The sequence below is a fragment of the Phoca vitulina genome, unplaced genomic scaffold (assembly GCF_004348235.1).
Source record: "Phoca vitulina isolate PV1807 unplaced genomic scaffold, GSC_HSeal_1.0 scaffold10, whole genome shotgun sequence".
NCBI classification, from domain to species: domain Eukaryota; kingdom Metazoa; phylum Chordata; class Mammalia; order Carnivora; family Phocidae; genus Phoca; species Phoca vitulina.
The window spans coordinates 9,272,975-9,286,160 of NW_022589713.1; the positions used below are offsets into that span (position 1 = coordinate 9,272,975).

Genomic DNA, 13,186 nt, shown 5'->3' on the forward strand with positions numbered 1-13,186 from the left:
TCTCAGATTGTTGCTAGAAGGCGACTGCGTCGACGTCTGATTAGACTCGCGGCGTCTCACTTCCATCGGAGCGCTTTTCCTCCGGCGCTCGGATCCTACTCTGTGCTTCTCGGCTGTGGGGCCTGGAGGGAGGCGTATTGAGCCGGCTCGAGAGCTATCTGGGGCGCACAAGCGTTCCGTTCGTTACCCGCTCAGCGCCATGTCGTGGATGTTCAAGAGGTGAAGGGGGCGAGGGGGTGGGGCGCAGGGGGTAACGGCCTGTCGGCGTCCCCAGATGAACCTGACCTTCCCCGCGTTCCCTTCGAGTTCTCCTCGCGTTCTCGGTGCAGCTTGTATTCGTCCTGCTGGTGGCTCATATCGCCGCGGGAGAAATAAATGCATAGCCTTGGCTGGCGAGGGGAGGCTCCTCAGGCGAGCCTCATGCCAGGGCCTTGGAGAAATCTCTCTCAGGGGCTGTGAGGGGCCTAGGGTTCAAAGCTCCACTCTTTAGCCGGGATCCTGATCTGACCTTTATTCAACGAATACACGTTAGATGCGCACTGTGCGCTAGACGGTGTGCGCGGAATAAAGGGCCAATTAAGAAAGCCCTTGTCCCCAAGTAGCTCACAGTTTATGTGCATGCACAGACATAGAAATATGTATTTGCAGTGGAGCCAAAGGGGTATGCGCGGCGTACAAGGAAAACGCGGGGAAATAGCTTCCATCTGTTCTTAGGAGAGTGGAAACTTTCAGGAAGCCCCTCAGCGAACTTCCCCTTATTTTTCATTTTCCAAATTGGTGTACATGCCTGTTCCTGGAACAGTTATCCATGAAAGGATTGAGGGTACCCTTAAACCAACGGGAATGGGAGGCTTGAGGTCAACTTCCCATGATGGCATGATTTAGATGCCTGAATAAGGGTTCTGTTTGGAGAGAATTAAAACAGTGGATGCTGGATGTATTATCTGTAACCGTATAAATGGCTTCACATATAATAATAGTTCCATATTTGCAAGTCGTTTCTAGTTCAATTCTTATTGAAATTTGGTGTGTAATTAGAGTTACATCATATACATCTCAATTTAAATAGATGATCATCACTAGGGGAAAGATTTGTGAGCCCTTGTTGGAGTTTTCATTTTGAGTACTCGGTAGGTAGAAGAGGCATTACTGAACAGGTTAGGGTTCCTGGAAACCTTCCCCACTCACTCCAATTCCTGCTTTACCCATAGTAACACTCTGTCAATCTTTATACAGCAGTTCCCACTAAAGATTTAACATGTTGAAATAAAATGAGAAAACAATTGGCCTATAAATATAATACGGTCTTTGGTTAAATATTGTATCATTTTCCTGTGCTTTTTCTTTTTTAATAGAGATCCTGTTTGGAAGTACTTGCAGACTGTCCAATACGGAGCCCATGGAAATTTTCCACGCCTCTCATATCCAACTTTCTTTCCCCGTTTTGAATTCCAAGATATTATACCTCCAGACGACTTCCTAACTAGTGATGAAGAGCTAGATTCAGTTTTATTTGGAACTTTGAGAGGTCATGTAGTTGGACTACGCTATTACACAGGAGTAGTGAGTATAATAATATTAGATATTAAGTTGAAATATATTTATCTTGTTAACCCAGAAGATAAAAATTTGAAGGTGATATGTACAATTAATACTTATTTTACTTTAAGTAGAATGTATCTGGGTAAGAGATAACAAATATTTAATGGCCAATTTTCTTCTGTATTTATATTCTGCTTGTAGTGTATAAAGCACTTTTTCCTGTATGGTTTCATTTGATGACTATAATGACTTGAAGGTAGATAGAACATCTATTATCCCCTTTTTATCACTGAAGAACTGAAACTTAGGAAGGTTAGATGATTGGCCCAGAAAGCAGATACTAGGGGTGTATTTGTAGAATAACTTCCAAGTCAGTTCTTTGCTTTCTCCTCTTCTGTCCCTTAGCGCATTTCTGTACTTCAATATTTTTAATTTAGGAACATTAATTCCTACTAGATAAGGGAATTGTCTATTTTTAGGTCCTTTTTTTTTCCTTTCTGCAGTAAGACTATCTGTCTACCAATTTTTCTCCCTACATCTGTCTTTCTGTATCTCTGTTTGCATTGTGTGTATGTGTGAGAGACAGAGATAATCTATGACTTTATATCTGGTGAGAAGTTGTCTTTGTTATGGTTATGTAGTATGTTTCTGTGTTATTTGGCTGATGTGTCACAAGTTTTAGTCTTTATTATGAAATATTTTAAGCATGCATAAAAGTAGAATAATAAAACAAACTCCCATATGTCTGTGATTCAGCGGTTAACAAATTTTTCTCACATTTCTTTCATCACTTTTCCTTTTGTCCTTTAGAACAAAAAAAATCTCTACTGTTTCAGGGTTTTTTTTGTTTTTTTTTTCTTAAGATTTTATTTATTTATTTGACAGAGAGAGAGACACAGCAAGGGAGGGAACACAAGCAGGGGGAGTGGGAGAGAGAGAAGCAGGCTTCCCGCAGAGCAGGGAGCCCGATGCGGGGCTTGATCCCAGGACTCTGGGATCATGACCTGAGCCGAAGGCAGACTCTTAATGACTGAGCCACCCAGGTGCCCCTCTACTGTTTCAGTTTACATCCATATAATTCAGTATGTCTCTCTAAAAAAATTCAGACCTTGTCATTTTCATACTTAACAAAATTAGTAATTCCTTATTACATCTAATAACTAATCCATAATCAGTTTTCTTAATTGTTTAAAAATGTCTTTTTATAGTTCTTTTTTGTTTTTGAGAGAGAGCAAGCCAGAGCATGAGCAGGGAGGGGCAGAAGGAGAGGAAGAGAGAGAATCTTAAGCAGATTCAAGTGTGGAGCCCCACAAAGGGCTGGATCTCACAACCCTGAGACACTTAACCGTCAGAGCCACCCCACCTAGGCACCCCTCCTATATTTTCTTTATATTGGAGCTTCTTAGATTATTTTGTAATTGAAATGTGTTGTCTAGGAGATTTCTTAGGAAAGAGGATTTCCTGAGTTTCTGTATGTTTCTAATTGTGACATTTATATTGAAGGGCAGTTTGGCTAAATATAAAGTCCTTAGCCCGTATTTTCTCTCTATATTTTGATGTTGCATAAAATGTTGGTGAGAATTCTGATGACAATATGATTTCTCTCCCATATAAGTGAATTGGGAATTTTTGCCTCCATAACTAAAGGGTATTTTTCCTTATCTTGAAAATCTAGTCGTTTTATTGGGGTATGTCTTATGATTGCCCTGTAACTTCATTTTCTTCTATTTCAGAAAATTTTTCTTTAATTACAGTTTTAAATGCTTGCTTTGTTTTTCAGGGACTCCATTCTACCATCTATGTATTAGATCTCCTCTGCGTGTATCTGTGCCTGTGTATATGCCTATTATTTTCTCTGAAATCCTTTCTATCATACTGCTTCATTTCTTAATTTTTCATCATTTATTTCCCTTACCATGTTTTCCCCAAGGTCTGTGCACTTTGTGTTCTTTCTGGTTTTTAATTCTGAAATAGTTTTACATTTCTAATTTTTTCCTGAAATCTGTTGGTTCTTATCTCCTATCCATCTCTCTTCTTTAGTTCTTATATCTGTCTCTGAGCTTGCCTATTTCTGATTTGTGCTATTTTTTCAAAACTTAGATTGTTTTCTAAATTATTTTAAGCCATTGTGAAATACTAGATTATGGTTTCTGATCTTAGAACATTTACTATTTGTTGAGCTTAGAATAATTTCTATGACACTAGTAAGCTAATAAAAATGTTGAGCCCATTAAAAGTAATCACTTTTTTATTTTTAAAATATGTATTATTTATTTTATAAGTAATACATATTCATTATTTTAAAATGGCTAAAAGAAAAACCATTAAATCTCCCTGTAGTTTATCATCCTGGACCATAAGTTATTCATTTTATTTTTTCACACTTTACTCTGTGGGCACATGCATGTAAATTGAAATCACATTATGTATTAAAAATTGAGATCGTTATTATGTCTATTATAGTGATCACCCTTTTTTCTCCTGGTAAAATATTAGGACTATCTTTTCATGTCAGTACAAATCTATATTGTATTTTTAATTTCCTTATTGATGGACGTTTTGAGGTTGATCACTATTATGAAAATATAATAAAAATTGAGGTATTAATCTTTGCATACTTATTATTTTCAACTTTTTCCAGTTTTATTGAGATGTGATTTATATGAGAAAATACACTTTTTTTTTTTTTTTTAAGATTTTATTTATTTATTTGACAGAGAGAGACACAGCGAGAGAGGGAACACAAGCAGGGAGCGTGGGAGAGGGAGAAGCAGGCTTCCCACGGAGCAGGGAACCCATGCGGGGCTTGATCCCAGGCTCCTGGGATCATGACCCAGCCGAAGGCAGACACTTAATGACTGAGCCACCCAGGCGCCCCCCCCCCCGCCTTTTTTTTTTTTAGAAAATACACATTTCTAAGTATATGGTTCCAAGAGTTTTGATAAAGATAAATACATGATAATCACCATTCTAATCAAGATACAGATTATTTCTATCACCCCTGAAAGTTCTGTTGTGTTTCGTTGTAGTCCTTTCTGCTGGACCTGCCCTAACACCTACAACCTAATTTCTCTTGGTATCAGTTTAGCCTGTTCCAGAGCTTTATATGCATTAAGTCATACATTAATGTACTCTTTTAATTCTAGCTTCATTCAAACTCAGCATAATTCAAATACTTATTGAGTCAATTTTGGCAATTTATATTTTTAAAGAAAAGCATCTATTTAAATTTTCAAATTTATGCTACAGAGTTGTGCTTAGGAACATTTATACTTGAAAATATTTTAACTGTGTTCATTCTCTGTGTTATATATTTGTGTCTAGTTTTTATCAATTAGCCTTGGTAGAGATTTATGTTTCATCTTTTCAAGCAACCTTTCTTGGATTTTTCTTATGGTTATTTTTCTTGTTTTCTGTTTTATATTCTGTTATCCAATTTCCCTAAGTTTATTTTATTTTATTTTTAGATTTCTGATTTGAATGCTTAATTTTAATCTTAATAATAATAGCTTTTAATCTTAAACATTCTTCAAAGTACTGTATTAGCTATATCTCCTAAGTTTTGATATATAAAGTTGGCATTGCTAAATTTTTTAAAGATTATTTAATTTATTTTTATTTTTTTAAAGATTTTATTTATTTATTTGACAGAGACACAGCGAGAGAGGGAACACAAGCGGGGGAGTGGGAGAGGGAGAAGCAGGCTTCCCATGGAGGAGGGAGCCCGATGTGGGGCTCGATCCCAGGACCCTGGGATCATGACCTGAGCCGAAGGCAGACACTTAGTGACTGAGCCACCCAGGCACCCCTATTTATTTTATTTTTAAAGATTTTATTTATTTAGTTAGAGCACCAGTGGGTGGGGGAGAGAGGGGAAGGGCAGAGGGAGAAGGAAAAGCAGACTCCCCGCTGAGCAGGGAGCCTGATGTGGGGCTCAGTCCCAGGACCCCTGGATTATGACCTGAGCTAAGGGCAGATGCTTAACCGACTTAGCCACCCAGGCGCCCCTATTTATTTATTTGAGAGAGCGAGTGCGCGCAAGTGCTTGCACCTGAACAGGGGGAGGGGCAGAGGGAGAGCCTGGGACAGAAGCAGACTCCCTGCTGAACACAGATCCCTGTGTGGTGCTGGACCTCCCTGAGATCATGACCTGAAACGAAGTCAAGAGTCAGAGGCTTAACCGACAGCCATCCAGGTGCCCCAGGCATTGCTAATTTTTAAATTTTTTTTTTTAAAATGTGTTTTTGTAAGCTTATGGTTAAATTTTTTATTTCTTGACACGTCCAAGTATTTATAATAAAGTAGATTATTTCTTTCCTATTCTAAAAATATTGTTATGGGGCGCCTGGGTGGCTCCGTCATTAAGCATCTGCCTTCGGCTCAGGTCATATGCCAGGGTCCTGGGATTGAGCCCCACATTGGGCTCCAGCTCAGCGGGAAGCCTGCTTCTCCCTCTCCCACTGCCCCTGCTTGTGTTCCCTCTCTCGCCGTGTCTCTGTCAGATAGATAAATAAAATCTTAAAAAAATACATTGTTATAATTAGTTGTAATTCTCTCTCTTTTTTTTGTTTTTAATATTTTTTAATATGTCCTTTTCTGTCTTGGTGTTCAGACCTTGTTTTCTTTGTTTTTATAGTCTCTAGCATTTTGGCCTATATGTATTCTATTTTAAATTCTATCATTAATTATTATCTACTATCTACTATCAGTAATTAGCTATCATCTGTAGTAAATCACAGTTACCTACTTTTAATAAGTGATGATTTATTACAATAAAAGAAAATTATCTACTTTTGTTTGAGATGAAATCTAAAAAAAGTAAGTTTTTTTACCTAACTTTTTGGGGTTATGTATTTCTTGGGATTTGCATAATTTAGTTTAAAAAAAGATCATGCTTACAGGCATTGGCAGAAAGGATGGGACTGGGAGAGAACAGAGCTGTGCTTTATGAATATCTCCAAAGGGCTAGAGAGGAATATCTGTCTGATAATCTTGACTGGTCAGGCTATAGAGAATCTTGCATCAGTACACAGATGGTGGTGGTGGTTTGAAGCAGCATTTCTTTGTCTTTTTCAGGCAATTAAAAAAGTGATAATTCACTACCATAAAATTCATTTTTATTTATTTTATTTATTTTATTTTTTTAAAGATTTTTTTTATCCATTTGACAGCAAGAGACACAGCGAGAGAGGGAACACAAGCAGGGAGAGTGGGAGAGGGAGAAGCAGGCCTCCCGCAGAGCAGGGAGCCCGATGCGGAGCTCGATCCCAGGACCCTGAGATCATGACCCGAGCCAAAGGCAGACGCCTAATGACTGAGCTACCCAGGCGCCCCACCATTTTTATTTTTTAGAGATTTTTTTAAATTTATTTGTCAGAGAGCGAGAGCACGCGAGCGTGCACACACAAGGAGGGGGAGGGGCAGGCAGAGGGAGAAGCAGGCTCCCTGCTGAGCAAGGAGCCTGATGCAGGACTCTATCCCAGGATGCTGGGATCATGACCTGAGCTGACGGCAGACACTTAACCAACTGAGCGACCCAGGTGTCCCAAAATTCACCATTTTTAAAGTACAGTTGAGTGGTTTGTATTCACAAGGTTGTGCAACCTTCCCCACTGTTTGGTTCCAGAACGTTTCGTCACTCCAGAAAGAACCCTGTACGCTTTAGAAATCACTTGCTATTACTCTGTCCCCTCAGTCCCTGATATCTACTCATTTATTTTCTATTTCTGTGGATGTGCCTACTCTACACATTGCATAGAATGGAACCATACAATATGTGGCCCTTGGGTCTAACCTTCATTACTGCCATCTTTTGCGTTAATATTTTCTAGTGTGCCATTTTAATTTCCTCATTTCTTTTACTATGTATTTTGAGTTGTTTCCTTAGTTGTTGCTCTGGGGAATTACAATTAATAACTTAATTCATAAGAATCTAGTTTGGATTAGTGCCAACTTAATTTCAATAGCATACAAAAATTTTGCTTGTAGATAGCTCCATTTCCCTCTTCCCCCATTCCTTTGTGCTGTTAACATACAAATTACATCTTTATTTACAGTGTATGCTCATCAACACAGATTTATAATTGTTTTATGCACTTTTATTCAGGTAGGAGAAAAAAGTTACAACCAAAAAAAAATTATACTTTTTATATTTACCTATCTAATTACCTTTACCTGTAGTCCTTATTTCTTTGTGTAGATTCACATTATTGTCTAGTCCTTTGATTTCAGCCTGTAGTTCTCTCTTTAATATAGGACAGGTCTTGGTGGTGATTTCTCAGTTATTGTTTAACTGGAATGTCTTAATTTCTCCTATACTTTTGAAGGGTAATTTTATCAGATATAGAGTTCTTGGCTTTAGTTTTTTTTGAAGCACTTTGAAAAGTTATTTCACTATCTTTTGGCCTCTATGCTGTCTAATGAGAAATCAGATGTTAATCTTATTGAGGATCCTCCTATAAATAAGGAGTTGCTCCTCTTGTTGCTTTCAACATTTTTTTCCACAGCTTGATTATGATGTGTCTGGATTTAGATCTCTTTAGTTTATTTGGAGTTTGTTGAGTTTCTAAGATATGTAGATTAATGTTTTTCATCAAATTTGGGGAGTTTTCAGCTATTATTTCTTCAAATATCCTTTCTACCATTTTTTCTCCTCCCCTTCTGAGACTGATATGTATCTTAGATATGGTTGCTATTGTCCCACAGATCTCTGAGGCCTGTTCATGTTTCTTCATTCTTTTTTCTATATATTCCTCAGACTCTGTAACTGTTCTTAGACTCCCATCTAATGTCTTCATCTTCATTGATAACTTCTGCCTTCACATAATCTGCTGTTGAGCCTCTCTAGTGAATTTTTTTTTTACTTTACTGTACTTTTGACAACAGACTTTGTATTTGGTGAGACATAGTTTTTATGTTTTCCTTTAGTTTTTTAGACATGGTTTGCTTTAGGTTTTTGAACATACTTAAAATTTAAATTTTTTTCCTAGTAGGTCAAACATCTGTGCTTCCTCAGGGACAGTTGATAGTTTTTTTCCTATGAGTGAACCATACTTTCTCATTTCTTTGCATGTCTCTTTTGTTGTTATTGTTGGAAAGTAGACATTTTAAATAATGTGGCAACTGTAAAAATTAGATTCTTCTCCCTCTCCAGGGTTGTTTGTTGTTGCTGATTTTGGTAATTGTTGCTTGTTTAGTGATTTTCCTGAATTAACCATGTAAAATCTACTGATGTCTGTACTTGGTTAGCTTAATGGTCAGCTTATGATTAAACCAGAACCAGTAAATCTATCAGTCTTTACTGTGGGGATCTGTATGCACTTGGGGCACTCCTTCAGTTGACAGTTCTTCCTTAACCTTAATGTCCTGCTTGTTCAGAGCCTCAAGTTTAGCCAGAGGTGTGAGCTTACGGTCTTCTTAGGTCTTTTCCTGATTATATGCACAGCCCTGGGCATGCATACAGCCCTCTGCTTGAATATGGCCTTCTACGTTCCCAGGAATATATTGGAGCTTTTCAAAGCCTTAGTGGACATCTTAGTCCCCAGCTTTCCTTTTAATCCTTTTGGTTATTGTATTGTTTGCCCCAGCTGTTACCTGTTGCCTGTAAAATTGTTTCTAACAAACATCCACCCAAGGAGGGTTTTTTTGTATTGGATGAGCTCAGAGATCAAATCGAAATCACTTTGCAAGTGGGGATATTCTGGAGAACCATCATACAGGTCAAATAATGACAATTCTTTGGGAATGAATCTTTGAAAGATTCTGTTCCATTGCATTCCCTTTGGTGACTACTAGACTGCACCAAGAATTTTAGCAGGTTATTTTTAAAGGCTATCATGCAGCTGAGAGTTGGAGATGGGACTAGGACACTGATGTTTAGCTGTTTTGTTTTGTTTTGTTTTCTTTGAATTAACACCCTCCAGGTTTCTGCAATTCTTTGGTTGGTTTCCAGATGTCTGGAAAAGTTGATTCTGACAATTTCTGCCATTTTTTTCATTGCCATTATGGAAGAGAGAATTTTCAGAAGTCCTTTAACTCTTCTATTTTCAGTGACATCACCCTCAGGCAACTTTTAATCTAGTAGAATCAGAATGGCATGAATTGAAGGTTGGATATATTTTCTTAATTTCATTCCATTTTGACTTATAATTAATATCTTTTTCCCCTTTTAGAGCCTGGAGAAATCAGCCTTAGGAACCAGCCTGCCTGGATTTAAATTCTAGTTCTGCTACTTAATAGCTTTATGACCTTGGTCAAGTTACTTAACTTTTCTGTGCTTTAGTGTCTTCATCAGTAAAATGGGGGTAATGATAGTACCTACCGATAGAGTTGTGAAGATTTGAAAAGTCAAATCTAGGTAATGTACTTAGAACAATGGCACATAATAAGCACTCAATAAAGATCACCTGTTTTCGGAAGTTATGATGTTGAAAATTTTAGTGTGAAACTTTTATTTAGTTTTGATTGTATCTTTCAGATATCAAGGATTTGTTAACTTCCCAGTGAATGTAAGTTTAAAAAATACTGTAAAAAACATTATAAAATATATTTTTTATATTACTATAGAAATATGAGTCTAAGAAAATCTACATTTCTTATATGCTGTTATTAAGTAAGTATTAAAAAAATAAATGGAAAGCCCAGATAAAGTTTAATGAAGAAAGCTCCTATTGTATGTTTATTATTTATAATATTATCTGTTTATTATTTTATTAGGTTAATAATAATGAAATGGTTGCGTTACAACGAGAGCCCAATAACCCCTATGATAAGAATGCAATTAAAGTAAACAATGTGAATGGAAATCAGGTTGGCCATTTAAAGAAAGATCTTGCAGCTGCTTTGGCCTATATCATGGACAACAAATTGGCACAGATTGAAGGGTAATGTACTTTGAGAGTTTAGTTTTAATAATTATAAGTTGTGATCTTTGAATTTGTTAAGAGGCTATATAGTTGCCCTGACAACTTTTATCACTATGCCTTTAGTATGTGTTCAATAAATGTGTTAATTCTTTTCCCATCTGCCTCTACTACCCCAGCCATGAAACAACTATTCCCTTACTTTCCTACTAAATTATTACAACGGAAAATAATAGACTTTGGCTCAAATATTAGGAAATCCATACCATGTGTCCAAACCTTTTAGTGCATAGATTTGGGAGTTTGGAAGTGTTTGTTTAAATCAAAGGTTGTAAACTAGTAGCCTGTGATCATATGTAGGTGAGTTTCATTTTGCCTACATAGTGTTTTATAATTTTTCATTTATTTCCAATATTCAAATATCTGGATATTCTGCATTTTATATAGGTTAATTTTTTCCCTAATTGAAAATTATTTATGAAGATTTCTCTTGACAAATGGAAGATCTGACCTTCATTTGCACAGAACATCAGTTGACTGGAGCAGAGTAGCAGCTGCTGCTTTAGGCAAGGCCTATATTCTCCCAGTTCTACCACCTCTTCCTTTTTTTAAAACTCCCAGTCTCCTTGGTTACCATTTTTTCTCTTTCAGGCGTTTAGTCTATGATCTCAATTTAAGTATGGAATGTTTAGAATATGAAAAGGTGAGGTTGGATGACAAATGCTCAGTAACGTCTTCTTACTTTACTTGTTTTCTCTATTCTCAGTTCATTAAAGTTTTTGGATACTGAGAATAAATTTTTAGTGAATCCTGGATCATAAATATAGTTGACCCTTGAACATGGGTTTGACCTGTACGGGTCCACTTAAATGCAGATTTTTTTAAATAAATGCAGTACACTACTGTGAATGTATTCTGTCTTCTTTATGATTTTGTTAATTTTTTTTTTAGCTCACTTTAAGGACACAGTCTATCATTCATATAACCTACAAAATATGTGTTAATTGACTATGTTATTGGTAAGGCTTCTGGTCAACAATAGGGTATTAGTAGTTAAGTTTTTAGGGTATCAAAAGTTACGTGTGGATTTTTAACTGCATAGGGGGTCAGTGTCCCAAAACCCCATGTTGTTAAGGGTCAGATGTAGTTCTTGCAAATCATTCCCCATTCTCCCAGAATGGGTTGCTACCATCAGTGGTTCTGTTAGTGAAAGCTCTTCCCTTTCAATTAACTTACTATATGTACCTATCTTATAATCTCAGTTAAAGGCTACCTGGCTTTATTCCATCTTTTCAGTTTCTTCTGGCTTTCTGTTCCAAAAACAGAGGAACAGAAACTGATTGTTGTTGATCCTATTCCCTGTACTTTTTCTGTTTTTCTAGTTTGTCCGATAGTTCTTTATTTCACTTCCTTGCAAAATTTGAATGTGATGCTTACAATATTTTTTTATTTTATTTTATTTTTTTAAAGATTTTATTTATTTATTTGGCAGAGACACTGCGAGAGAAGGAACAGAAGCAGGGGGAGTGGGAGAGGGGAAGCCTGGAGCAGGGAGCCCGATGTGGGGCTCGATCCCAGGACCCTGGGATCATGACCTGAGCCGAAGGCAGATGCTTAACGACTGAGCCACCCAGGCACCCCAGTGATGCTTACAATATTTAATAGTCGTATTCTTAATGGAAGTAAAAAATAACAGTTCGAATTTTCTCTCTTTTTTTTTTCCTCAAATATAATAGGGTCGTTCCTTTTGGTGCAAACAATGCTTTTACCATGCCTCTCCATATGACTTTTTGGGGAAAAGAAGAAAATAGAAAAGCGGTTTTAGATCAGTTGAAGAAACATGGATTTAAATTGGGTCCTGCACCAAAAAGTAAGTTTAGAGTTTAAGCTCCTATTATTTTGCTACTGTAAGATGCAGGAATTATAAAACATTTCTTCTCTTGAGAAATAATTTGAGTTTGTTTGGCTAAACTAATTTGTGATGAAGGCTCTGAGTTGTAAGTTTCTTAGGAATCTTTTTAAGGAAATCCCTGATTTTTTTTTTCTCTTTATTTTGAAATAATTATAGATTCATAGGAGGGGGCGTGTGTGTGTGTGTGAGAGAACATGCACATGCACACATACATACAAAGAGGTCCTGTATTTCCTCCCTAATTTTCCCCAATGATAATATCTGGTTTAAAATCCTTGATTTTAAACTTCGTCTGATAAATTATAGACAAAAAGAATCTCCCAATAGGGAATGAAGAAGTATTATTTATTTGGCAAGAGTTTGTTAAAAAATGTGGCATTATTTTAATAATGTATTTTTTTAATGACTATTAGTTTTTAAAAAATGTTTTAAATATATTTAGAACACAACTAAAAGTTACTTACTAAAAGATAATTCATTTGGTGATTTTATTCTTTTCATTTTGTAAATTACAGCTTTAGGATTCAGTTTAGAAAGTAGTTGGGGCTCTGGAAGAGCTGGACCAAGCTATAGTATGCCAGTTCATGCTGCAGTACAGATGACAACTGAGCAGGTATGCTTCTTTTTAATTTTGTAATCTAAAAGTGAATTTTAAATGTTGAAGATTGATGTTTAAAAGAATAAGATAAATATGTATGTGCTAGTACTTGTGATCTTCAGGTATGTTAAGTTATGAAACACACTGTAGAATATATATGAAAAACTTTTTTTTTTAAGATTTTGAGAGAGAGAGCAAGTGAGAGCAAGCAAGAGCAGGTGGGAGGGGCTGAAGGAGAGAGAGAAGCAGACTCCCTGCTGAGCAGGGAACCCC

The 13,186-nt window shown here is 36.7% G+C and overlaps 1 protein-coding gene across 4 annotated transcripts in view; it reads left to right on the forward strand.

The window, feature by feature from the left end:
- Positions 1-13,186, forward strand: part of HLTF (helicase like transcription factor) — a 50,082-nt gene continuing 36,896 nt past the window's right edge. For all 4 annotated transcript variants that reach the window (XM_032408482.1, XM_032408484.1, XM_032408483.1 and 1 more), the window contains exons 1-5: positions 1-219; positions 1,356-1,563; positions 10,258-10,424; positions 12,140-12,273; positions 12,831-12,928. In XM_032408482.1, the coding sequence (XP_032264373.1) occupies positions 200-219; positions 1,356-1,563; positions 10,258-10,424; positions 12,140-12,273; positions 12,831-12,928 (627 nt within the window). In that variant the 5' untranslated portion in view covers positions 1-199. The remainder of the gene's footprint in view (positions 220-1,355; positions 1,564-10,257; positions 10,425-12,139; positions 12,274-12,830; positions 12,929-13,186) is intronic.